This window comes from Coffea arabica, chromosome 10c (assembly GCF_036785885.1).
Source record: "Coffea arabica cultivar ET-39 chromosome 10c, Coffea Arabica ET-39 HiFi, whole genome shotgun sequence".
Lineage (NCBI taxonomy): Eukaryota > Viridiplantae > Streptophyta > Magnoliopsida > Gentianales > Rubiaceae > Coffea > Coffea arabica.
In genome coordinates, this window is record NC_092329.1 from 8,414,243 (window position 1) to 8,441,984 (window position 27,742).

Sequence of the window (27,742 nt, forward strand, 5' to 3'; positions counted from 1 at the left end):
ACGTCCTGTGCTGGTTATATTCCATATATTCATGCAGCATAAAATCATGATCTTTGATTAGTTTATCCCCTTAAACATTATTACCCTGCTGCCGGGAGTGTACTTGGGCTTGAACATATTACACTTCACCACAAGCCCAAGCCCAAGAATCTGATCCAGACTTGATGGTAGACTTGTGACATAAAATCATGATGAAGGCATTGGAGATCTACAGAGTTCATAAACTGCAAATTCATCAACTACCACCAAAACAAATCATGATTCCCTACTTGATTAACGCCCATCAATGTTTGACTAAAGAACAATATGGCCCCCAATTGTCGCAAGATATCAGAAAAAATGTTGAAGGACCACGAGTACAGAAAGAATAATTAACGCCAACAAGGTTATCCAAAGAAGGGATGCAAAAAGATGATGAGATTGAAAGCTGAATGCCAAGAAACACCCAATATCAAAGATTCTTTGAGAGCTGAACCATCAAAGCTACTTTACCCAGCCATAGCCATGACGTATTTCCTTCAGCAACTAAGATAAAGCACAGAGCAAGTAACTTGAACTCATCTGCTTCATGTGCAGAATAATAGCTTCTGATGCATCACAGCTCTACTTATTCTTAGTCTTCGCCGGCTGATGTGCATTCCATTGCAATAGCATCCATATTATGGATGTGCCTGTAATAACCGAACAACTTCAGTTTGAGAAAACTAACGCTACAAGTACATCAGGTGAATAAACTTGACAAGCAATTGAAGTACTAGCATGCTGATTGGAAAAATGATCAACTGTAACTATTTCAAGAAATGAAACCATCCTGCACGAAGAAGTTATCACATAATGCTCACAGAAAATGTGTTTCAAATAGCCTCAGAAAGAATCTGAATCTCTATTAGGCCTATGCTTGGCATTATCATTTCTTGTTACATCATTTTCCATTTTTATAGAAATCGTCATTCATGCTGGAACAGCAGAAATAAATCACTTGACCAGCAGCAGCCAGCTCATCCTACCAATACTTGTCAGACCAGCAGAATTAAATAGGCAAGCAAAGATATTTTATATGAGTTTCCGAAACAAGAATGAGGATACACAACATTCAGTTACAATTATGGGAAGCGCTATTCCACATCCAAGGCAGACACAAGCTTAATTTCTTGTTCCATTCTGCTCAGTTTCAGGTCACATACAAAATACATTGAAAACAAAATGTAGTGGTGACAAAATATGGTATTTTGAACAAATAGTTAGCGGTATAATGAGAAATGAATCTGTTGCTCATTCCTTTGAGGGATAGGACAGGCAGAACATTCTTCAAATCTTCTTCTGTGGAATAGAGGATTAATGAAGCGGAATCCGACTTAAATCTCAACATGTCAAACAAAAGGCAAATTTTTATCAAGATGGTGAAAATGGAGCGAAGAAGGACCTCAAGTAATTTCATTCAATAATTTCTCTGGTTACCATTGTTCACAGATAATGGAGTATAAACATTCAGAAGAAGTTATAGAATCCCGAAAATAACCTATTTCAATCTTCTCAAACTTCAAAATTATGGCCTCCTAGGGGAAACTAAAAAGATTGAAAAAAAAAATTTACACGATTTAAAGATATTCAAGAAGCAAAAATACCAAGATTGCAGAATATTTCAAGCAAAATACGCAATTGCATAGAAGATCAAGCAGAAATTGATGATATTTCAGACGAGCATTGTATAGCCAGAAGTACCTGCAAAGATGCCAACAGTTGTAAGGTTCCCAATGGCCATGGTATGATATATCAGGTACTCGGTCAAGAAATGACCAAAGGCATAGATGAAGGATAAGAATGTTGCCAAATACAATGGCTTATTGTCAAGGTTAAATGCACAAAGAATGCAGAGGGTGCATGTCAATAGTGTCCAAATCCCAAATGTCCTTCCATGAACTTCAGTCACTACAGAAGAATACAAGACATTTTACATTTTAATTAGGAAGATGCTCTAACTTCAAACCACTCACAAAAGTACACATTTTTAAATAAATCTTTCGAAATATAGCATATTACCAATCACATCAAGAAAAGCATGTGAATATAAAAACATTTGAATTTGCTGGTTAACAGGTCCATCTCCTAGAGAATTTCTAGTAGACTGCTAACCTAATGCTTAAGCATATAAGTTTACAGTGACAGCAGACCATTTACAAAAAGCCTTTTTCTTTGTTCAGACCTGCATTCCATATTGAAACCCATACAAAGTTGCAAAATGTTGCAGTCAGAGCTCAAATTCTGTTGCCCTACCAAAGCTGAATTGTTGTACTCAAGGAAGTGATTGTATTCTTCTTAGACTACATGACATTGAACAAAAGCATTGGCATTCTTTCAAATCAAATAATTAAGTCCATCGTCCATGACTCAATTAAGTTTCTGGCACCACTCCATGCTCTATCTCAATAGCCCTTTTTTTAGTATTACAAAAACTCTCAGCATTTTAATTTCGTCAACATCAGACATCTTATGGTTAAAACCAATCGTCACAATACCATCCACTCATCCACTATCTTAAAGTAAATCAATCATTTGTCCCTCTAGGATTAGACTAAGAAGGATCATGAACTAAGAAATAGACGCACAAAGACCAATTTGGTTCAGACAATTTCACTGCATAGGGAAATTAGTGAAGCCCAGAAAAACGTTCAAAATATAATTTTCCAGTGAAGATCAATTCTTTGAATGAAAGCCGCTGATACAACATAATTCTTCCAGCAAGTAGTAGTCCTATTCCATTACGAGGGGAAACAAAATCCCGGTAAATCAGCAAAAGCAAATGAAGGAAAAGAAATCCCAGTACAGAATCAAGAAGCTTTTAGCACGGAGGAAACATTCACTCCCTACACAAGGCGTAACTGAAGGGATTTGACTCTTTTGGGATCTCAAGGAAAAATATACTACTGTCACGGGTTCTTTAATTTCCCAAAACGAAATCACATCACAATCCCAAGAAGGAGCTGAATTTGTACGTAAATTCAAGCACTAGTATTATATGATTCACGAAATCATGCTGACCAAAATGTACACTACAGTTTGCACGATCCCAATAAATGGGAATCACAAGTGTGATCTCTTGTGAAATGTGTAAATGACAAAGTAAGTAAAGAACAAGAGTGGCGCTATGCTATTTGCTTAACTGGTTGTCTGAGAGAAAACGGCGAGGCGTAGAGCCCAAATATCCACGAATCCGAACCATACCGATGCCAACCGAAGTGAACCCACTAACATTAACCACCATCCCAGTAGTTTCATCTCCTCTTTCCTCCTTTTTTTTTCTTCTTCTTTTAATTTTTTTTTTCCCTCTTTTCCTTTTCCCGTTTCTGGCCGCTGCTGCCCTGGGTCTGTGGCTACGCTCGTGTGAGAACTGAGTAACTGTAAAGTAGTAGTACTTCAGCTGCTTCTTTTCTAAAGTTACTTCGTAGACTAGAATCTAGATTTGCTTTTCCTTGCTGGAATTAAAGTTGTTGACTTTTATCAGTTATTTTTTTGTAGGCCTTGTCAAAGTGGGCTTGAAGTCTACTTATGAGACAAATATTTGTGTGTGTATATATATATGTCTATGGTATTGGATCCATTTGGGACTTGGCCCATCTCAATTTACATCAATTTCTTGCTAACCTTTTACCCTCAATTAAAAAAAAAGTTTTTTTTTGCAAAATTCAAGTAATGGGCTTGTTTTACTTTATTTTTATAAATTTGGTACTGGAATTAGGTTATGCCATTTAAAAATCCCCAACCAGATGCCATTCACCACAAGGTGTGAATTTGGAATTTGATTTTTGATTATGGTCACTTTTTACACCTTGCTTGGGAGGTGAGAATAGGGGGCAAGAGAAAAGATTCAGTAATCATTTATCTCTCCTTTGCGAGTTAAATCGAGGAAGAAAAGCAATCAAATGAAGGAGGGCCAAATTGCTTCCAAACTTAAAATAGCTTTACTTCCATAGTTGGAAAGAGATGGGAGGGAACAAAAAAGGACAATAGGTATAATTTCTGACGTATCCATTATTACTAATGAATGTGAGAGTTGATTCTATGTTCCTTTACAAAATACTAAAAGAGAGGGAAAAAAATGGAAACATAGAATGGAACAAAAAATTTTTTTATCTTATCTATTTATACTACGATAGATCATTTTTGTATGTATTCATAGATTGTTTTTGCTTACATAAATGTATAGTATCAAAAAGTATGCAAATCGTTCTTGAAATAAGAGATGAAGCCTCTAGTGTAAGTGACAATCATACAAGTCTTAATTAAAGAATTAAGGACTTTCACGTTAACATGAGATCTTCACATGCGGATCACTTGGGAATTGCAGCGAATAGACAGAACGAGGCACGTTTCTAGCTACTAGATATGCTAAACAGATTGGGATTATGAAAGTTGGTTGCCCGATAACGTTGGAAGTATAGATTTCCCTGCAAGCTTAGGGCAAACTTAGCTCAATTTGATTGAAGATGATTTAAATCATGTTGTTTACGGACCTTTACAAAATGTTCCTCTGCGTATTAATTTGGTACATGTCTAATTATTATTCAATCGCATATACAAAGCTAAGATCGAGGAATCTGAATAGGGTGATATTGTCATACCTGCAAGCTAATTTCTGGAATTGAGTTTGAATTTGCGGAAGAACAAGGAAGAGAGAAATGAGATTGAGAGAAGAGAGAAGAGAAGAGAAATGGGAGGGAATTAACAGGCAGGAGAGAGAGAGCAGAAAGATTCATTTTCGTTAAAGTCATAACCGAAATTCTGTTACTGGAAGGCTATTTATGTAATTTGCCCCCAACTAATTCTGCACTACAATACAAGCAACGCCATTCTTAGTAGAACGACGTAGTATTGCTTCTAAATTCTTAAACGCATAGCCCTTTACATTAAACAACATTTCCCTTTAATTTCTTGTTCCTAACAATCTCGTCCCCTTAAACAAAGCTTGTCCTCAAGCTTGGAATTCTGGAAATTGTCTATCAATGAAGCTCCTATCCTCTCACGATACTTCGGATTCTGGTAAGTTGTTCCATTTCACTAGGTACTGCATTATTGGTTGAGCAGCTCGCATTATAACACGCCTCTGGAGGACATTCTCTGGCTTCAGCAAGCACTGGTCTGTTGCATCCACTTCTGGCAATGTGGACTCCACCTGCTGTGTAATTCCCACTTTTCTTTTAAGTAAAGAGACGTGGAACACTGGATGGACTCGAGCTCCCTTTGGTAACTTAAGTTTGTAGGCGACTTCCCCTACCTTCACAAGGACCTGGAAAGGTCCAAAATATTTGGCAACCAACTTCAAATTCCTCCGAATGGCCACTGATTGCTGCCTGTAAGGCTGTAACTTGAGGAATACCCAATCTCCCACCTGGAAGACTTGTTCAAACCTATGCTTGTCAGCAAAAAGCTTCATGCGATTCTGAGTCTTGGCCAGGTTCTCCTTGATGAGGGATATAATTTGGAGCCTAGACTGCACCATGTTACTAGCAGCAGGTACAAGGCTATCATAGAAGGGCCCCAAGGGAAGGTAATTTGGCTTATACCCATACAATGCTTCGAATGGTGTTACTTGCAAGCTAGTATGGAAGTTAGTGTTGTACCATAACTCAGCTGTAGGAAGCCAGCTGCTCCAATGAGAGGGATGCTCACTGCACATACACCTGAGGTAGTTTTCCAGACATTGATTGACCCTTTCATTTTGACCATCTGACTGAAAATGGTATGACGAACTATAGTGCAGATTTATCCCAACCAAACCAAATAACTCCTGCCAAAACTTGCTAAGAAAGATCCTGTCCCTATCAGTTATAATGGTCTTAGGAAGTCCATGTAGCCTGTATATGTTATCAAGGAAAATCTGAGCTACTTGTTGTGCAGAATAGGGGTGAGTAAGCTTAATGAAGTGACTGAACTTGGTTAACCTATCCACCACTACCAAGATGGTGTCAAATCCATGAGATGGAGGTAGTTGCTCAATAAAATCCATAGTAAGGTGTGACCAAGCCTGCTGAGGTACAGGAATTGGTTGCAGCAACCCAAGGTAAGGAACATTTTCATGTTTGTTCCTCTGACAAACATCACAAGATCTCACATATTGGAAGACATCCCTTCGGATCCTAGGCCAGTAAAATAAGGCATGTACCCCATACAGACACCCCCTCTGACCTGAGTGCCCCCCAATGGCTGAATCATGTAATGCTCTGACCAAGTTGGTCCTGATGTTGTTAACAGAACCCACATATAGTTTTCCCTTAAACTTGAGCACCTCATTCTCTAACTGATAATCTGGGTCTGCATTGGGATCCAGCAATAGCTCAGATAATTTCTATTGAGCCTCTGCATCCCCAATGTAGCTTTCCAGCAACTCCTATATCCAATTAGGCTGAACTGAGGTTATGGCATAGGTTTGGTGCACAATCTCCCTACAGTTAACAATGTTTCCCTCCATCATTCTTCTGGAAAGAGCATCAGCTACCCCATTGTCTGAACCCCTCTTATATTGTATTTCATAATCCAAGCCAAGTTGCTTAGTGAACCATTTGTGCTGAAGTGGATGAATCAGCCTTTGCTCTATCAAGTGTTTGAGAGCTTGGTGATCTATCCTGATGATAAAATGATGACCAACCAGGTAGTGCCTCCATTTAGTTACAACTAACACTAAAGCAAAAAGCTCTTTTTCATAAACTGATAATCCCAAATTCTGAGTTGATAATGCCTTGCTAAGAAAGATTATAGAGTGTCTTTGCTGCATCAACACTGCTCTAGTGCCTATCCCACAGGCATAAGTCTCTATTACAAAAGGAAGTTCGAATTTAGGCATGCTCAGCACTGGGGCTGTGGTCATAGCCCTTTTCAAGTCTTCAAAGGCCATCTGAGCTTCATGGTTCCATGGAAAGCCTTCATTTTTCAACAATACATTCAAGGATTTGCTGATCATTCCATAACCTTTAATGAATCTTCTGTAATAGTCAGTTAATCTCAAAAAGCCTCTCAATTCCTTGATTGTACTAGGGACAGGCCCGGACTTGATACACTCCACCTTAGTTGCATCTATACTCACTCCTGTCTCAGAGATCACATGCCCCAAGTATTCAATTGAAGTCTGAGCAAAAGAACACTTTGACCTCTTGCAATACAACTGATTTTCTTCCAAGACACTGAGCACAATTTGTAGATGTTGTGCATGCAACTCCAAGGTTGGACTGTACACCATAATGTCATTAAAGAAAATCAAGACAAACTTCCTTAGATATGGTTGGAATATTCTGTTCATCAGGGCTTGAAATGTAGCTAGAGCGTTTGTAAGTCCAAAAGGCATTACTAAGAATTCAAAATGACCATGGTGTGTCTGGAAAGCAGTCTTAGGGGTATCAACTGCCTTTACTCTCAACTGATGGTAACCAACTCTAAGATCCAGCTTGGGCATGTATTTTGTGCCATGTAGTTCATCCAGTAGTTCATCTATGTTGGGGATAGGAAATTTGTCCTTTATAGTCAGCTCATTCAGTTTCCTGTAATCTATGCACAGCCTCCAGGAGTTATCCTTTTTCTTTACTAACAACACAGGGGAGGCATAAGGGCTAGGGCTATGTATAGCAATTCCATTAGTGAGTATCTCAGCAACTTGCTTTTCAATTTCTACTTTATGGGAGTAGGGGTATCTGTAAGGCTTGAGATTAAAAGGTTCAGCTCCTGGTTTAAGGTTGATCTGATGGTCCAATTCTCTCTCTGCGGGTAAGTTTGTTGGAGTGGAAAAAACCTGAGAATACTGTTGCAGGATTTCCTCTATAGATTATTGGAGGTGCTCTTCTGATCCTTTGGTCATTTCTGTATGTATTGCTACACAACTTCTTTGCCTCTCCTGTATAAACATTCTGAGATCCTTGCCGCTCACCAATCCCATTGCAGACTGATTCACAAATCCCTGAAGGTGTAGTAAATCACTCCTATCACTAAGGGCAATGCTGAGGGAATGAAAATCAAATGTAATAGGACTGAATTGGTACATCCAGTCCACCCCCAAAATTATATCTCATCCCCTAACTCCATTACTTTCAAGTCAAACTAGAATTGATAGTTTTGGATCAACCAAGTTACACTGGGACTAATGGCTCCACTGGTAATATCAGTCCTATCTGCTAAAGTCACAGATAGTGCTGTTAATTGAGTCGAGTCGAGTGAACCGAGTATTTGACTGCCGAGCTCGAGCCAAGCTCGCTCTTGCTCGACTAGGTGAACGAGTTTTGAAATGTGTTCGAACTCGACTCGTCAAATGGGACTTGTGGCTCGAGTTCAAGCTCGAACTCGACTCCTTTATCACAAACGACCCGACCTTGCACGAGCTCGAGCTCGAACTTGTGCAAATTGATCCCAATAAAAACTTATAATTTTTAATTTTTATATTTTTGAATTATAAAATCACATATATACCATTTCTTATCGAGTCTAATCAAACTACTCGAATAACAAATGAGTCGAACTTACTCGGCTTATTAATTAAACGAGCATATCTCGAATTCAAACTCGACTCGTTTACCACAATTAACAAGGTGAGCTCGAGCCTTATCGAGTCGATTTCAATCGAGCTTTCGAGCTGCTCATTTCATTTAACAGCTCTAGTCACAGTGAAAGGGCTGACTGACTGATATGGTAGGTGCAACAGATTGACAATCCTGTGGTGAATGAAACTGTCAGAACTTCCGGTGTCTACTAAAATCTTAATAGGAAGCCCTCCCAGGTTCCCTATCAGTAAAATAGACTTCCTCCTTATAGCTCCAGATAATGCATTCAAAGAGACTTCTGCAAGTTCCCCAACCCTTCCTGTTAGCTCATCTTGTTCCCCTTCTGCGTCCTCAAATTCAGTTTCTTCCTCCTCCTCAGTGTTCAAACAGTTCAGATTCCCTTTCTTACATTGGTGTCCTATTCCAAACTTCTCTCCACACCTATAGCACAGATTATGTTTACGCCTATACTGCATTTCCTCAGCTGATATCTTACTAAATTCCCTGTGTACTGTGTAGAGGATAAATCCTCCTACTAGAGGCCAATTGTATATTTGTTATCTCGGTACCGTCTTGGGGTTAAGACCTGTTGGTGCTTTGGAAGGCCTCCCGAAGATTCGAACCGTGGTCCCTTGATAAGAGGTCTTAAGGTTGGATCCTGGTACTACTTGGCCTCCAGTAGGAGGATTTATCCTCTACAAAAAGTAGCTCAAGTGATACCCAGATCTAACCTTAAGACCCCTTATCAAGGGACCAAGGTTCGAATCCTAGGGAGGCCCTCCAAAGCACCAACAGGGTCTTAACCCCAAGACGGTGCCGAGGTGACAAATACACAATTGGCCTCCAGTATAAGGATTTATCCTCTATAAAAAAAAATTAGCTCAAGTGGTACCATGATCTAACCTTAAGACCCCTTATCAAGGGACCAGGGTTCGAATTCTGGGAAGGCCCTCCAAAGCACCAACAAGGTCTTAACCCCAAGACGGTACCGAGGTGACAAATACACAATTGGCCTCTAGTAGGAAGATTTATCCTCTACATACTGCATCAGTCTTCTTGGGGACAGGAGTGATGCCAGGTAACTTGTATGAGTTATGGCGACCTTGATCACTTGTAGAGTTTCTATACATTCCAAATTTTGGTTCCATTGCAACTTTCCCTGAAGTCCTATTCTGTTTAGACTGGATTTCCAGTGAGCACTCCTGCAGCTCAGCAACTTCAAAGGCCTTCATCAGTGTTTGTGGCTTAAACATCTTCACCATAGGCTTAATCTCCTCTTTGAGACCACTAATAAAACTGAAAATAAAGTAAGATTCATCCAGTCTAGGATTCTTCATTAGCATCAATGTCTTCAATTCCTCAAACTTCTCCTCATATTCCTTAACAATTCTTTTCTGTTGTAACTTGTTAAATTCCTCCACTATGTCACGAGAACTACTTCCAGAGAACCTCTCACACAAAAGCTCACTAAATTCTTCCCAAGACAACCCAAGCTTCACCAGTTTCACTCCTTGAAACCAATTGTCAGTCTTACCTTCCAAAAATATCTCTGCAACATCTGCTTTTTGAATTTCTGCTATCTAATAGTTCAAAAAATATTTTTGGCATTTCCTTACTCATTCCTTAGGGTTTCCAGAGTTAAACATTGGCAGTTCCAATCGAGGTACATTAGGAGTAAATTGCCTACCTCTGTACTCTTATTGGATCCCTAGCCCTTCGACTGGAGATGTTAATCTCAAATGAACTAGTGGTGTTGGCAGAATTGGCTTAGATATTCCTCCTTTGACATCAGGAAGACCTTTCTCCTTCATCAACAACTTCAACACTGTACGAAATCTCTGTTCCATTTTATTGAACCTCTAATCCAAATTTCCCACCATTGCCTCCAATTTTGCATTGTTCTGCTCCATTTCCACTTGGAGCTTATGCCGCAACTCCTCAGAGCTTGAACTTTAGCCATGGATTCCACCAGTTCTTGTAGCCGATTCTCGTGCTTCTTGAGTGGATCCTCCAGTGTCCTAAACCGAGTGCTTTCTGCCATTTCAGATACCTTCACGGCCAAGAATCAACCGCGCTGATACCAAATGTCAGACCTACAAGCTAATTTCTGGAATTGAGTTTGAATTTGGGGAAGAACAGGGAAGGGGGAAACGAGATTGAGAGAAGAGAAGAGAAATGGGAGGGAATTAACAGACAGAAGAGAGAGAGAGAGAGTAGAAAGATTCTTTTTCATTAAAGTCATAACCGAAATTCTGTTACTGGAGGGCTATTTATGTAATTTGCCCCCAACTAATTCTGCACTACAATACAAGCACCGCCATTCTTAGTAGAACAACGTAGTATTGCTTCTAAATTCTTAAACGCACAGCCCTTTACATTAAACGACATTCCCCTTTAATTTCTTGTTCCTGAAATATATGACCGAGAGAGCGAGCTGGCCTGCAAGAGAACCGAACCACGGTACTAACTCCTCGTAGTGACTTTGACGCTCAAGTCAGTCAAGAGTTTAAGAGTGTCAAACGAGCTAAATATATTCAGTTGTGTACCTTTCCATCGCTCAATCCTCTATAATTTATAGGGCTTATCCAATGAGCTATGAAGGCACTAAATTTATCCTCTTACCCCATAGTAGTTATCTGGTTCGAGAGTATGAATCTCGTTAGATTACTAGAGGTAGAGTTCTCATCAAATTCAAGCTCTGGCCTTATCCCACGAGCCCCAAATTGGGATGTTTGTTGCTTCGCTTATGTTTGGGAATCGCCCGAGCAAGACATCTTGGCACTGACACGTGTCCTCAAAGGGTTTTTCCTCCACACTAAGCATTTAGGTATTCTCTTCCTTTTAGATATTCTTTTTCTTTTTTTTGAGTGAAAGATTTTAAATTCAGAATCTTTTATTTACAATCTTTTTTGTCTTACCATTCAACCCATCCCATCCCCATTCTCTTCCATCCAGTGCATGCGGAACATATCTAAATTGAAAAGGAAGGACACATAATGAAGTTTTTTTAGGCTGACATGAGATGGCTTAGTTAATTTATACATTGTTGGAAGCCAAAAAAAAAAGATAATAATATATTAAAGTTTTTCTATTTGATGTGCTTGCATCATATGACGATGAGTGTATGAACAAAAAAGGGTCGATCCTCTATAAAAAAAAATCTAAATTACCATATGTAAAACCTAAAATTAAGGTTTTAATAATATTGACTCCCCAGAGTTATATAATTGAGGAATTAAAATCATCACGCAAAATGTATATGTAAGAGAGAAAAAGGGTAAATAACTCACACTATCATTAATATCTCAAACAATACAAAAAAAGTCAAGCTATAATAAAAATAGCCCACGTCTCTCATACCCTAAGCCAACAATACTTGGAGATTAAAAAATGATCATATAAGTAATTACCTACTAAAATACCAATTACTAAATATGAAAACAGTTACAAAAATGACTCCAATAAACTAGTAAGTAAATAAATAAATAGAAACTGCTAAGCTTCATTTATTATACCAACACCATCTACTCTTTATATTGCAACACTTCATGTCGTACGCTAGTTATTAGGGCCCTAAATACCCGAACTCATAAACCAAACAACTTAATGCCTGATAATTTTCTATTGTATATTATTAGTCCACCAATTCAATTGATTTGAATTTGACTTGAACCATGGGGCAAGGAAGAGTTTGGTAGTTAACCTTCATCTTGAAATTTGATGTTCGTTAGTCCTTTGGAAACATTTATTTCAGTGTAGTTTCTTAAATGTTTGTAACCTTCTAGTTTTATTAAATCTGCGGAATAATGCCAGCCTTGTACTTCTGCCGACGGCCTACAGGTGCAATGGCCATTGACCAAGTAGTCACTGGCGTACTGCCAAGGTGCATGAATGCAAGAGAAACCAAGATGCCAAAGGGTATTCTCGAACTGCACAAGACATGACTTGAGCTTGAGGGCAAGTTAGTATTATATTCCCTCGGTCCCATTTTGATATTTCTAATTTTTTTTTCACACAGTTTTAAAAAAAGTAATTAACTTTGTTGGAAAAACAAATTTAAATTATTATTTTTCTAAAATACCCTTACATTAATAAAGTTGGCTTTCCATATATTAGTATGTTTTGGAAAATCTAAATACATTAAATGGGGTAGGTTATATTCAATACTAACAATCTATATTAAATAAGGTAGTTTATAATAATAACAATTTACATTAAATAATAATATTTTAGAAAAATTAAAAGACAACTACATTTTTCAATTGGAAAGTGGATTATAATTTGAGACAGACGAAAAAGGAAAACAGGACTATTAAAGTGGGACGGAGGGAATAATTATTATTCATGTCCGTACTTCTTTAATTTTCTTCTGTTAACAGTTTCGGAGCTATCAACTTGCCAGAAAAACAAACTATGAATGCTGGAAGTTTGGTTTAATTAAGGCCTAGTGTGTCAGGTTGTTAAACGTGGGCTTAAAGAAAGAGGGGAAAAAATGTAAAGGTTACAGCTATAGAAATTAAGGGAAGAAGTTGTTGATCCACTTTGGGGCTGGCTGAGCAACAATTTCTTCCACTATAATACAACTTTTCGATGATGATAACAAGAAATAGGTCAGTCATCCATCAGTACCAACATAGTATTTGATTGGTTCACCGAGCAACCAACAATACATATAGGAAAAGAGAGGTGACTTGTAGCTCTAGAGTCAGAAGTTAGGCATCCCGCATTTGGATCAATGGTCAGTAGAGCTTTTAGTTTCAGACGAAGTTTTCATTTTGCAATTTGGTGGGAAGGCAGAATAACACAATGCATTTAATTGGAGCAGACAGCTCTGAGTAATTACCCAACGCAAGTCAGTTCCCTTGCCAACAATTGATTCTTACATGAACGTAGGGAATCAAAAAGTAGGCAAATTTTTCTTGAAATATGAACTAGCTGGTCAATTAAATGCATATGTATGGCAAGACATGATACTATACGAAGCGGACGGTCATAAAGAATTGTAAGAACTTTCATGTTAAAATGAGATCTTGGCATGCGGATCGCTTGGAAATGGCAGCAAATAGACCTAATGAAGAACACTTTCTTCTACAGTAGTAGAAATGCTAAACAGCTCGGGATTTGTATGAAGTTTCGAAAATTGGTCGCCCGATAACGTTGAATTGTGTAGATTTCCCTACAAGCTTACAACATCTCTGCTCAATTTGATCGAAAATGATTTATACCATGTTATTTAGAGATGCGTAACAAAATGTTTGTCCATTTTAGGTACTTCAATATGCATATTAATGTTGTACAATGTCTCAATATTTGTCGATTACATACACCAATCTGAGCATTTATCAGGGAAAAAAGTTTTTTTTTTTTTTTTTTTAGCCAGTGAGGAAAGTTCTTTTACGGAACATGACGTAAGCTTTTTACACATTGGAAGCCAAAGAAAAAAAAAAAGAGTAATACATCAAGATTTTTCTATTTGGATGCCTTTTTTTTTTTTGTTTAAGTGTAAGTAAAAGGTTTAAGATGTCGCAATTGCACTCCCTCTTCTCTCTCTTGTGCCTTTCAATTCATTCCCTCCCCTCTATTTCGTTGCTTTATGACACATGACAAGTACGTTGAGCCAAAAAAAAGAAGAAGAAGCAGACCTTCTTCTGTAAAAGGTCTAAATTATCATCTACTTTCTAAATTGCACTAACATTTTTCATCTTAAAAAACAACACCAAGTCCACTTCATATCGGGTGACCATCTAATATACATTACTCCACTAGTTAATGTCTATTTGACCATCGGGCAAGGAGTTTGGCAGCTAAGTTTCATCTTGAAATTGAGATGGGTTAACATGTTGCTTTAACCCTTAAAATTATAGAAACATTTCATTTTAGTTTCTTAAATGTTTGTAATATTTTGCTAGCCCTTCTGTGTACTGTCCGCCTTGTATATCTGTCGACGAGGGTCTATAGGAGGGGGCCTGGTTGTTAAATGTGGGGTTAGAAGGCGTCTAAAAAAAGAAAACAAAACAATACAAAAACACTAAACGTTACAGCTATAGAAATTTAATCAAGGGAAGAAGTTGTTGATCTACAATGGGGCTGGATGAGCATCAAATTATTGCACTAATGCATGTGATCAACAAGAATGCTACAAATTAGGTCAGTCATCGATCAGTGTCAACATATTTGATTAGTTAAGCAAGCAACCAACAATGCATATAGGAAAAAGAAAGAGAGCGACATTTTTTAAAAAAAAACTGTAGAGTCAGAAATTAGGCATCCCGCATTTGGATCAATGGTCAGTCGTAGTTTCAGATGAGTTCGCAATTTGGGAAGGCAGAATAACACAACATGAAATTTGGGGGGCAGACATCTAAGTAATGCAATTCAATTCCCTTGCCAACATGCAAAAGGTCCCTGGCTCAGTCGCTGTCTCCAAGAAACTGACAGTGACCCTCACATTTGCCCCAGCCACAAGTGTGGACTGCCTTGTGCAGCGTAGCAGCAGTGCACTATTGCAGTTGCAGGCTTGGATTTGCTTGCGTTGCTCTACAGCTAATGAAGCAATCATAACCATACATAAATACTTCCCCACTGACAGTAAAATATTTGATTCTGGTTCCATTTAACCATGCCAAGCCAAAGCCAGCAAATCACTGCCCACAACCCATGACCCACCGCCCTCCCTCCCGGCCCCGGTCGTCTAACCTGGTCCCCAAATTGCCAGCACCATACAAACAATTAGACTACTGTTAATAACAGTCTTGCATGCACCGTTTACTGCAACGGTTTCTGGGCTCTAATTTTTCTCAGCATCTGATTTTCTCAGTCTATGCAAGCAGGAAATTGCCATTCCTATACATACAACTGTTCAGTCTTCAGTCTTCAGTCTTCAGTCTTGCCATGGCTACATAAATCACATGCCCTCTTTCTCTCTTTCACGCATTCAATACAATTGACTAGCAGCAGCCAGGCTGTACTCTACTATCGGCGGCAATGGTACAGTATTTAATTCAGAAAATGGGGTGGTTTTTTCTACCACTGCTTTTTTACGTTATTTTATGGTCCCAGATCAGAACCATATTGGCTTTTGGCACAGCTATGCAAACAGCAGAGAGGTCCCAGTCCCACAACACACCCTACCGTATGCACGCTGTACAATCTTCTACCGAACTCCATTGCCCCCTGCACCACTCCTGCAGGGGACCCTCTTACTCGCGGAGAAGAAACTAGAAAAAGGGTGTCATTAATTTGGTTCTCCCTCGTTCTAGAGCATCACAGCGCATAGTAGTATATGACTTTCACACAGAATCCCTCCAACCTTGCTTCAAATTCCAATTTACATAGTAACGAGCTGTTGTACATTTTTTTGATAAAAAAAAAAAAAATGGAAAGTTTCAACTCCATTCACTGTTGCGGTCAGAATATGCCTCAAAAAACATAAGTCACTTGCATGAAATTTTATAAACTGGTGGATCACCTGCACATGAACATGATGTATTTAAAATTTTTTCATTAATTTTTTTAGAAAAACAGTTTTTTTGAAGGAATAAAAGTAATTGGGACAAAAAAAAAGTGATATTTAATATTTATATTATTTTATTTATTTTGTGAACTTGGTTTTTCCTAACCAATACAAATGCACAAGCAATAAAATATTTTTTTGTTCCAAGAGCACTTTTATTTTGTAATGATATCAATGTTTTTGTTTTTCTGTTAAATTTGGATTATGTTATTTGAATTAAAATTTTTAATTTTATGAATAATTTATCACTCCTTTTTAAGTCTAATTATTATTATTTTTTGCCAATGGTGGATTGTGAAATAATCTATATTGCTATTGAAATTATAATAGTGCTTAAATATGTTGAAATTCCATTGTTCGAATTTAAATAGCTTAACTTTAAAAAGAAATGTTTTGATATGATGAAATTTATTTGTATTTTTCATCAATAATATACTTTATGATTATAAAATTTATATGATTAAAAATTATAAGTCGTTAAAATTATTTATTATATAATAGTCAAATTGAACTCATGTATTTCTATTCACCTTTTTCTTTGAAATTGGATATTGTGTGTGTGTGTGTGTGTGTATTTCTATTGGTTTAATTCACCATAATTCAAAGGGATGTTTCACCTTTGATATTCATTAGTTGTAGTTTAATGCTATTAGTTGTTACTAGAATATCATTAATAAAGTTCATTAAATTTAATTTTTGTTGCAATTTAAATAAATAAATTTCCAACATAAAACTCTTTGCCTATCTTGGTACTCCATCCCTTATTATATATTTTGTGTTAAAATTTCTTATACTAATATATGCATACTAAAAAATTGCTCTTAAAGCTTAACTTACTTATATCCAAAAAACAAAAATACTCGTGGTACTTTTTAAAAGACCCGTAGTGCCAATTTATTATGTTTTGTTTCATGTTTGAAGTATTATTTAAACTTGGATATTTTATAAATAAAATTTGTTCTTCTTTCTTTTGGTAAATAAAAATGTAAGAAATTTTTCATTGTTTTTGTAACTGCAAGCATATTTGATATTATTTTTTAATGAAATGCAATGTAGCTTATCCATTTATTAGAGAGGAGTGTAATTTTGACATCACAAAAACTAATGTCATTTTTTTTTTTTGCTTACACTATAACCACTAAGATTTCACCATATTTTGTTATAATTTATAAATAAAATTTGTTCTTCTTTTTTTGTTTTAATTAACCATAACTCAAGGGAATATTTTTCATTCTTGTAATTTGTTGTCATAATATGCAATGAATTAGTTGTTCTTTTTTTGTTGGCTTAATTCAACATAACTCAAAGAATGTTTCTTTGTAACCGTTAGCATAATTATTATTAATTATTAATAAAATAAAATGTGATTTGTCTATTTATTGGTATTAAGGGCAATCTTAATATCCGTAAAACTTAGATCAACAGTCACTTATACACAATTACACACCAAAACTCATCATAGTCCTTTTTTGATATAGTAATGATAACTGTAATGATTATTTATCAACACAACTCTCAGAGGTGAGCTATCACTCACTACTACAGTTTTCATATTGATAGAACTAGAACCGATATTTTTTTTTTGTTATTAATCGTCACTTTTTATTTATATAATCATACTCTATTTTAACCTAAAAGAGAGGTTCAATTGAGCCTACTGATGAGAACTAAATTACAATCGAATCAGACGGGTATACTATGTATCCATCTAAATTTTTTAAAGAAATCACCTATTGTGACAATTGATAGGAGGTAAGGATTCAATCCTTAATTTTGCACCCCACCGGTGACCACTAACCCAAAGAGAAACCAGTCAAACGCATCTTTATAGGGCTAGTAACCAGTCCCACTATTGTACTATTGACAACTTGTAATGTCAACAGACCGGAAACGGTAGTTTAAATGATTTTTTTTTTTTTTTTGTCAACACAGATGTCCGAGTCAAAATTCGAAAGCGGCCCGACTAATTTCCTGCGCCTGGAGTACAGCGCCACTCCAATCGCACCCAGGCGTTAAGTGAGGTTCAACCCCACGACCTGCGAGTGCCGGAAGCAGCCACAGACCACGTGATCTAGCCTCAGGCAGTTTAAATGATTCATTGGGTTCTAAATAGTAAACCCCGTACTCTATGATGCAAGAAAGACTTGGAAAGGACTGGTAATGATTTCCATGCCCACTGAAAGGACCTCCAGATTTGGTGCGTACAGCTAAGCTAAGCCAAATTCAAATGGTTGTAGCGTATTATTGATATGCTAAAGCATTACAGCTATCTTCCAACACCCTTAATGACATGATGATTTTAATCATCCCAACACTTCAGTTTTCAAACCTTGCGTGCAGGCAACATCATCCTCCATCTGCCCCATCGTCAATTGACATTACTTCATTTCACAATTTGATTATGATTAGTAACTTATCTCTCTGTTTTTTTTCCAATTTTCAACTGACCTACTCCACAAGGACAACAACAATAATGTGATTAACAAACAAATATCACATATGTAATGGAGTCAAGCCCGCATAACGCAGAAGAATACTCAGCAGAAAAGTGTAATACATTACCTCAAGAAAAGACCGAACAAAAGAATTACGTACCATCTAGAAAATCACTTCAACGTATGCTCAAATTAACGCAAGCGTTATTTAGTTAGGCGATTAACTTGGACAGATATTATCACAAGAAGAAAAGAAGAAACCACCCTTGACAAACCAAGAAATGGTAAAACCCAAGGAAAAAAAATTACATTTAATTAGCCACACACCTAACAAAAAAACAGGGGTGCCCTGTCAGTCCCAAGTCTTCCACTCTCTCTTATACACAAATCAAATGCTATATAGGCTATAGGCCTATAGCAATCTCTCGTTAGTACTACTACTACTAAAAACTAATCGCCATTAGACAATCTCCTAAACGACGACGGATCACAAAAAACCATCATCTTTTTAATTTCTTTTTACCACTCGCAAATACCCCTAAACAATTAATGTAATGTAAGTAAAAATGATCAGCAGAGTAAATCCTGTGGAGGGCACAATTCTTTTCGCAACTTTTGAGAGAAAAGCCGACACGCATCCATGCTAAGATCAACGGCAGCTGACAGAGCCACGTATGCAGCTGCATCCTCCGTGCAGTTCACGTGCTGCACACTAACTTCCACCGTAGGTTTATTACATTTGCTTTTTCTGCTGTCACCCACCCCTGCCACCCTGGCAGACATCACAAACCCCCTGTACATGCAGTAGGGCCACAACCCATATCCGAAGTCCCCGCTGCTCCTAGGGCTACACGCCGGTGACGCAACGCTCCCAGGGGTCGCCCTCCCATTGGCCGTTCCGCCGGCAGCACCCGTGGGTGACCCTGAGCCCAGGTCTATCACGAACTTCCCGCCTTTGCTGCTGCTCAAAGTCGACTCGGCTAAGACTATCCCGGCAGCCGCGGCTGAGTCGGGGATGAGTTCGAACCGGTAGCCGAGGCCGTCCGCTGAGCCGCGCTCTCGCCAGGCCTCCAGCCGGCCCCACGGCTTCCAGGTGCCGTCCCCGGGGCGTAGGATGAGCCACGAACCGGGATTGGACCGGCTCACCCGGTCTGAACCGGGTGAAGCCACAAATGGAGTGACCATTGAAGCAGCTGCCACGGGCGAACCGGACAGGTCGTGGACCGTAATGGACCATCCTTTTCGCTCCTTTCCGGGCCTCTCCCTTTCGCTCCCAAATGAACTTAGCCAGCTCCGTGAACAACTCAGCTCCGACGGCAACGACCTATATTTATTATTATATAATAATAATAATAAAGCCCAAACAGGACCCAAAAAAAATTTAATTATTACGTGTAAAACACTAAGATTAATTAAACAAAGTAAACAGTAGTAATTAAAAGCGTGACAGAAAATAAAGGTAGGGATCTTTGCTTTAAATTGAACCTAGGGAGCTCGAACAAGATACTTGTATAATTAGGCCCTGTAAAGATATCTTACTAATGTATTAAGTACCCTTTTAAGCTCTAATTTTGTTATAAAAGAAGAGTAAAGTAAGTTCTACCTAGTAAAAATTTGCCTTTACCGTACAATTCCAGCAAGCATTTATTCTTCACTTTCACACTTTTTTTTCCTATTTTTTACCAAAAATAGTATGCATCGAATTAATACTACTTTGGTAGAGAGATTATTAAATACTAGTAATGCTCAACAACAGAAAAGGCCAGTAGAGATTATTTTAAGTATTCATGCAAAATTAAAAGCAAATTGTTGAAACACAGAAAAGAAAAGGAAGGAAATTAGGGGGAAAAAAAAAGTAGTAAAAACTGACCAGGAACGTTGATTGCGGTCGGGGGCGGAGCGGAAGCTGAATTTGCAAGTGAAAACAGGTTGACGGATGCTTCCTTGAATCTGAAACACTTGCGGGCTGCATTCGGGTTCTCCGTCGAACTGGAAAACGAACCTCGGGTCGGGTTCCGACTTGACGTTCAGGTGAAACTGGGCACTGGAGTTTTTGGATTCTTTGCCCACATTAATCCACCCGTTATGGAAAATCACAGCCCTAGTCTCGGTTCCCGCCAGATCCAGCGGCACTCTAATTTTCCCCAATAATCTCCCGGAATTCACGCCGCAAGTGGTGCCCCGGCCGCCGGTGTAGATCGAGACTGTGAGGTGAAGCCTTTTCGAACTCCCACCGAAGAGTGATTTTCCGGCGAGCTTCTCGAGATCCGACTTGCCGAGATGGAACGTCGCCGCGGCTGCTGAGGTCTGGACTTGTGCGGCGCCGTCAGGGGACTGAGGCTCCGGAGTAATGTACGGGACTACAGCCGTCTGGAGAGGGAAATTCTTGAGCTTTATCTTACAATAACACGGCGACGACGAGGGGTGAACCACGGACCTCGCCGGCTTCGCCGCCACAGGGATTTTCAGCCCCAGATTACCCACAGTAAGTCGCACGAAAGGACACGGATCCATGTGAAACACTCGTGCCCTCCGGAGCGAGTTGAGTCAACCCAGCTCGGAGAACAAACCCCAAGACTAAAGCAGCTACGACTTCAGGAGGGTTTTTATTGTTAGGCTCTAAAGTGAAGAGGCAAAGGAGAGAAAAGGGCTTAAGGGAAAAGGAAGGAGAGTCATGGGAAAGCGTGAAGTCGAGCTCCTCTAAATGCTCCAAAACGATAACCAAAATTTGACGTTATATCAGAAACTTCAGCCATGTTTTTGGAGCCATCGTCGAAGAGTTTCTTATCTGGATTCTGATTTTAGGTCACAAGCCTAAAAAAAAGAAACTAGTATAGATTTTGTACAGTAGGATTTTGGTTGGAGGGTTTTGGAGTTTTGCTCAAGCAGATGAGATGAGTGTACGGGGAAGCGGAGGAGGTTACCAAATTAAAACGAACTGTGGGCCGGAGGGAAGCCTTGGGGCGGGGCAGTGGATTACAGCTGTGTACAAGCTGGAATTTGGAATTAATTAATGAGTGGGACCCATGATGTAGGGCATCTCTTATCAGTCCACTCTTCTCCCTCTCTTTTTTTTTTTTCTGGGCCCGCATTTTTTTATTTTCACCAAATCGCCCCTGCTTTGTTTGGCAATGCTTTTCATGTCCTCCCACTGATATAAGCTAAACTCATCAAGTTTCGAGTTCCAAGACCCTTTTGAGTAATTTTCTTTACTCTTTCCACCAATAAGAAATGCTAGTTTTCATTTCATGCTTTGAATCATACATGCAAGTTTTAAATTGATGCTAATTGAATAGTAGTGCAGTCCTTAGACGTCTATCTAAAATTTCTATTATATATAACTTATCATACATAGTAAATTTCTATTATATATAACCCATGGTGTGTTTACTCAAAACATTAAAAAAAATATATTTTTTTTCCAGAAAACTCCCTACCGCCCTTCACTCGCATGGCATCCTTCGCCACCCGCACTACTAGCAGCCACTAATATTCTATCTAATACATTTTTTAATACATTATTAAGGATTAATCTTATCTATAAAAGCTGATAATATATGCATTATCACCGTCAAATGTTTGACAACTAGGGCTGCAAACGAACCGAACCGCTCACGAGCAGTTCGAGTCAAGCTCGAACTCGAGCTCAAGATATTAGGTTCGCGAGCTCAAGTATATATATATATTTTTATTTTAAGTATATATACTTTTTTTTATTTTTTTATTTAATAGTAAAATTACATATATATCGTTAATATTTTATTATTTATTAAGAAAAAAATATTATTTTATTTATTTTTTAAAAAATAAAATAATTATTTTTTATTTTTTTCAAGCTCGGTCGAATCAAGTCGAGCTCGAGTTCGAGTTTACTAAAATTATGTCAAGACTCGATTCGATTAGGCTAAAACTCGACTCGACTCGGCTCGTTTGCAGCCCTATTGACAACTAATGTGAATTTTAAACCGTAATTCAAATTTTATATAGTTATCAAATATCCAACAATTATGATATTGTATAAGCTGTTAGTTAGTGTATATAAGATTAATTTTATTCTTAAAGGATTAATCTTATGTACACCAATAGTGTATATCTATCATCGTTGGATGTTTGATAACTAATTTAAATTTGAAATTGAAATTTTGTATTGTTTTAAGTATCCAATCGTAATCTTATGTACACCGTTAGTCAGTGTATATAAGATTAACTCATTCTTAAAACTTGTAAGTAATTTAAAAATGTAATTGTAAATACTGCATGCATTAGAATGAAAGCTCGTTATTTTCATCTAAATTACTACTTTTCTTAAACTCATGCGGACAACATGTGCCAAGATTAGGTATTTAAGTGGCGAACTAAATAGGGATTGGAGTTGACATAACTCATCTTGTTTGCGAAAAATGAATAGTTCTTGCATTTGTTTGGATTGCGATTTTTCTTCCAACAAATTTTGAACTAATCTTTCTTATGCTACTATCACCTGTATACACCGACAGAGTTGAATAAATATCACGTTATTTAAATTCGATATTTGAACATTAAAATTTATATACGTGACATGATACGGAGCATTTATCTATGAAAATTTTATAAAAAAATAGCAATCCAAAACCGTGAACTCCCTCGGAGTTTGTGCACCATCGTCCGTGACGGGAGCCGAAAACAGAAATAAGGGTCTACGAGGTGAGAAATGCACGTGCGACGCAGGCTGGTGCGAGAACTTGAGTACTGGTATAAGAGAGAGACCAGCGGATGTGAACGTGGGGATTAGCTTGAATGATGGTACGTAGCTGCGTCACCATGGTGTCACGTCCTTGTAGTGGCGTTGGAGTTATAATAATAAAAAACAGAATGAATATTAGTACTAGCTTGATTTTAATTTAAAAAAGAAAAAAAAAGATGATGCAATTAAGTGATTTAACTGTTTCGAAAAATATGTACAAGGTAAGAAAATAAATATTTTTAATATGAGCGTGAGATACCTAAATGCTATGCTTTTCTTTCTATAATGAATCCTATCTTGTTTCATCGTCAATCCAAGCTGTTTATGGTTCTATCTATCTCTGTTAATGGCAATTTAATCATTTTAAAATTCGTTGAAGTGGGAAAGTCAGCAAAGATTGAGGTATTAAATTCGTTAACCTCAGATTTGCGTCTTGGTATCTGTATCCATCTGTATCGTTTTGGTAATAATTAAACAATTGGTATTGGATTTGGGGCTCTGGCAAACAGAGGAGCGTATAATTTATTTGTACCAGTATTTCTTTGCTGTCCCGATGGAGCGTATAATTGCTAGAAGATCCGATGGTTTACCAAATTGCTGTTGTCCTAGTATGATTCCTCTTTTTTTTTTTTTTTCCTTTTTTAATAGGATTTTTCTAGCGGGTAACACTCATTATCACGTTCAAATTTTACATAACCTATCATGTATATATATATACTAATAATTATACATTTTATCTAATTAATTTTAACTTTTCAAAAATCTAACACCTGATATATAGCTTAACAACCGTTAGAGAGATCATTTTCAATTATATTAATCCGTTTAGGTTGCTGTTTTCTGAAATTGTTATAGAAAAATATATTGTAACGATTTGATGTATATGAGATAAAAAAAAGGTGCTCGAGAAATGTGATCACAGAAAGTAAAAAAAAATTTTTGACGAAAAAAGGCAATCCAAAACAGGTAAGAGTACTAAAGTCACGAGAACCTAATGTGATACTTTTGTATTTTTACTCTTGACAGCAGGAATAAATGAGTTTGGAATTGGTAAAAGGTTTTTGTTATTTGGTATACCCTTTCTTGAATGCTCTAGAATGGTTAGTTCACGTGACAAAAGAAAAAGAGTGCAATATTGGCTGGTGCATTGCATGGCCCTTCGCATTAAACCCCTTTGAAATTCTAGTAGATTAGGATGCGCAGTCTTCTTGCTGACCGTCAGATTCAATATGAAAATATGAATTCCCCCACTTTTTAGTAAATTATTTCGTCTGAAATGTGCAACTCCTAGCCAACAATTATTCTTGAACAGCAAAATGTTGGAAATGGTAGATTAAACATGCGATTGAGATTTTGAGTTATAGCAAATTTTGCTTTTTCAAGTGGCTATTGCTTAGATAGGTTTTCGTGCTCATATTTAATTTACCAGTTAAACTACTTGCAAAGGGCTATAATCTTCCCAATTATCAGCACCTCACCCGCTTATAAATGGGCTAATTGATTAGAATATAGGTGTAAAAAAGAAAAGTCACACACTTGTGGATCTGACAGAGTCCATGTATAAAATTATGGGTACCGGGCTGAGACAGCCCGGCACCTGACAGAAACTTTTTTTTTTTTTAACATGTCAGACAGCCCGGCACCTGACATATTTTTTTTGACAAAAGATGTCAAGTGCCGGGCTGTGTCAGCCTGGCACCTGACATCCAATTGAGTGAATTGCAATTCATCCAATTGAGTCAATTGAGTGAATTGCAATTCACTTTATTTGTTAAGCTAGTTGATAAATGCAATTCACTTTAATTAGTTTAGTGGATTAATTAGTTTAATTAATTGAGTGAAGTAATTTTAAGAGATTCGATTAAATGCATTTAATTAAGGTGATGGTTTAATTTATTATTTATTAAATATTCATTTATTTGTTATAAATGATTTAATTATTTAATTATAATGCATTATTTGTTGTTATTTGTTATTATTAGTTGTTATTTAATTACACTTTATTTGTTGTTATTTGTTATACTATTTGTTATTATTCGTTGTTATTTAATTACCCTTTAGTTGTTGTTATTTGTTATTTATTTGTTATTATTTCTTATAATTATAGAATCGCAATTATTTATTTATTTGTTATAAATTATATATATTTGATTCAATTAATTAATTATTCAAATAAGCATATTAATGAGGTTCTAAAATGCTATCAACACTCATCTCTAATAGGTATAACATGTCAAGTGATAATTGCTTGGTCATTCAAGTATATTGGGGTGAAAAAATTATAAACGAAGGAGGGTCAATTTCATATGATCCTTCTATACCGAAACAAGTGTTGTTCCTTACAGAGATGGTAGGTTATGATGATTTGGTAGACAAAATATACAATCTTTTGGGTTTAGATCGGAATCTTCTGGGTAGACAAAATATACAATCTTCATTACATGTTTGCTAAATATCAAATATTATAATATGGGAATTTAGCCTTTTATTATTTGAATGCTTATCATTATTTTTATATCTAGCCATTTCACCGTTGTCACGCTATGCATTTTTTCCTCTTTTTTTGGTCCTTTTTTTTATATATTGCACAATAAATTTAGTTTTACAAAATTATAGTGAACATTAAAAATTACATAAAAATTCTAACAAATAATTTCTCAACAATTTGAGAACTACATCTTATTACAAAATGAATGGTATATTTTGTTTGAAAAAATTTTCATAGTTTAACATTCTATAGGAGTAATTAGTGATTTTGCACAAATCTATTTTCTTCTTTTTCTTACGTTTCAACTTTGAAATGTAAATTAATTAACTTAAATTTCAAAGTATTTAGTACTTCAGGTCGACTCAGCTTTTTATTAAACTTTTTTTCTTGTTTTGGTTTTTTGATTTTTTTTTGTATGGGAGATTTATGAAATTATCCTCACAATACAAACTACGAAAAAAATTCAAAACTTAAATAGATGTTCTATTAGTATGCATTATGTTCAATTGGTAAAATGCAAAAATTCAATATAAGTACCAACACGAGAATGAATACAAAATCTAAAATGTTTAGGGTTTAGGGTTTTGGGTTCAAGGTTCAGGGTTTAGGGTTTAGGGTTTTGATCTTTAGGGTTTAGGCTTTAGGCTTTAGGGATTAGGGTTTTTAGGTTTAGGGTTTAGGGTTTAGTGTTTAGGGTTTAAAGTTTAGGGTTTAGGGTTTAGGGTTTAGTGTTTAGTGTTTAGGGTTTTGATCTTTTGCATGATGCAACGTGTCACAAATTGCGATTGATAATTACTAATCATATCACAATTTCAGCCTTACGATATTTTCTTGCGAATAAAATGAGAAGCTATAAATGAAAGAGGAAAATTCAAAATTAAAAGAATATGAATACTAGATAATTGTATTTCAAGTCAAGTGATTTGAATTCTACTGGGAAAGTTTCACTAAGAAATTTTTGTTATTCGGCACATTTTGTTTGGTAGACTTATTAATTTTTTTTTATTTTTCAGAAAAATTCGGTCAGGTACCAGGCTGACACAGTCCAACACCTGATAGATTTTTTAAAAAAATTTCCTGTCAGGTGTGATTCTATAATTATAAGAAATAATAAGAAATAATATAACAAATAACGACAAATAAAGGGTAATTAAATAACAACGAATAGTATAACAAATAACAACAAATAAAGTGTAATTAAATAACAACAAATAATGCATTATAATTAAATCATTTATAACAAATAAATGAATATTTAATAAATAAAAAATTAAACCTAATTCATCACCTTAATTAAATGCATTTGATCGAATCTCTTAAAATTAATTCACTCAATTAATTAAACTAATTAATTCACTAAACTAATTAAAGTGAATTGCATTTATCAACTAGCTTAACAAATAAAGTGAACTGCAATTCACTCAATTCGATGTGAATTGCAATTCACTCAATTGAGTGAATGTGAAATTCACATTCACAATTGGATGTCAGGTGCCGGGCTGACACAGCCCAGCACTTGACATCTTTTTTTTTAAAAAAATGTGTCAGGTGCCGGGCTGTCTCAGCCCGGCACCTGACATGTTTTTAAAAAAAAAAAGTTTCTGTCAGGTGCCGGGCTGTCTCAGCCCGGTACCCATTGTTTTATACATGGACTCTGTCAGATCCACAAGTGTCTGACTTTTCTTTTTTACACCTATATTCTAATCAATTAGCCTTATAAATGCACCTTAAATCCTTACCTGCTCATTTTTCTAATTTGTTGCTTTTATTATTGTTTTAATCGTAAAATCTCCAATTTACGTGGTATCGGATGCAAGTGTAACCCTCTTTGGCACATAAAACAAAGTAATACGTAGGTGTGGCAATTTTCTGATACGACATGAATTTAACACGAAATTAATAGATTTTGACTGAGACTTTGCGGGTTCTAAGTAGAATCGGGTCAAACCCGATGAACTCGAAAAGAAAATAGGTCGGATTCAATTCATTCACGGGTTGACCCGATAACTCGTTTATGAATTAAAAAATAATTTAATAAATGTAAAAAATATTTTATTTAACTAA

The 27,742-nt window shown here is 36.7% G+C and overlaps 2 protein-coding genes across 2 annotated transcripts; both read right to left on the bottom strand.

Annotated features, from left to right (window-relative positions):
- Nucleotides 1-213: 213 nt before the first annotated feature.
- On the bottom strand, nt 214-3,424 carry LOC113713487 (ergosterol biosynthetic protein 28-like). Its single transcript, XM_027237216.2, has 3 exons — nt 3,162-3,424; nt 1,723-1,929; nt 214-671 (listed from the first exon to the last, which is right to left on the bottom strand). Exons 1-3 carry the CDS (start codon nt 3,274-3,276, stop codon nt 604-606), a joined length of 390 nt encoding a protein of 129 aa, XP_027093017.1. The 5' UTR covers nt 3,277-3,424; the 3' UTR covers nt 214-603.
- A 15,325-nt stretch (nt 3,425-18,749) lies between these two features.
- Nucleotides 18,750-21,367, bottom strand: LOC113714541 (uncharacterized). The gene is made up of 2 exons (XM_027238433.2): nt 20,338-21,367; nt 18,750-19,791 (listed from the first exon to the last, which is right to left on the bottom strand). Exons 1-2 carry the CDS (start codon nt 20,979-20,981, stop codon nt 19,038-19,040), a joined length of 1,398 nt encoding a protein of 465 aa, XP_027094234.1. The 5' UTR covers nt 20,982-21,367; the 3' UTR covers nt 18,750-19,037.
- Nucleotides 21,368-27,742: the final 6,375 nt, after the last annotated feature.

Coding starts and splice junctions, on each gene's coding strand:
- LOC113714541 (XM_027238433.2), bottom strand. CDS start 20,981: ATGGATCCGTGTCCTTTCGTGCGACTTACTGTGGGTAATCTGGGGCTG. Junction 19,792..20,337: donor GACCGCAATCAACGTTCCTG/GTCAGTTTTTAC, acceptor TAATAAATATAG/GTCGTTGCCGTCGGAGCTGA.
- LOC113713487 (XM_027237216.2), bottom strand. CDS start 3,276: ATGAAACTACTGGGATGGTGGTTAATGTTAGTGGGTTCACTTCGGTTG. Junction 1,930..3,161: donor CGTTTTCTCTCAGACAACCA/GTTAAGCAAATA, acceptor ATTCTTCTGTAG/TGACTGAAGTTCATGGAAGG. Junction 672..1,722: donor AACTGTTGGCATCTTTGCAG/GTACTTCTGGCT, acceptor CGGTTATTACAG/GCACATCCATAATATGGATG.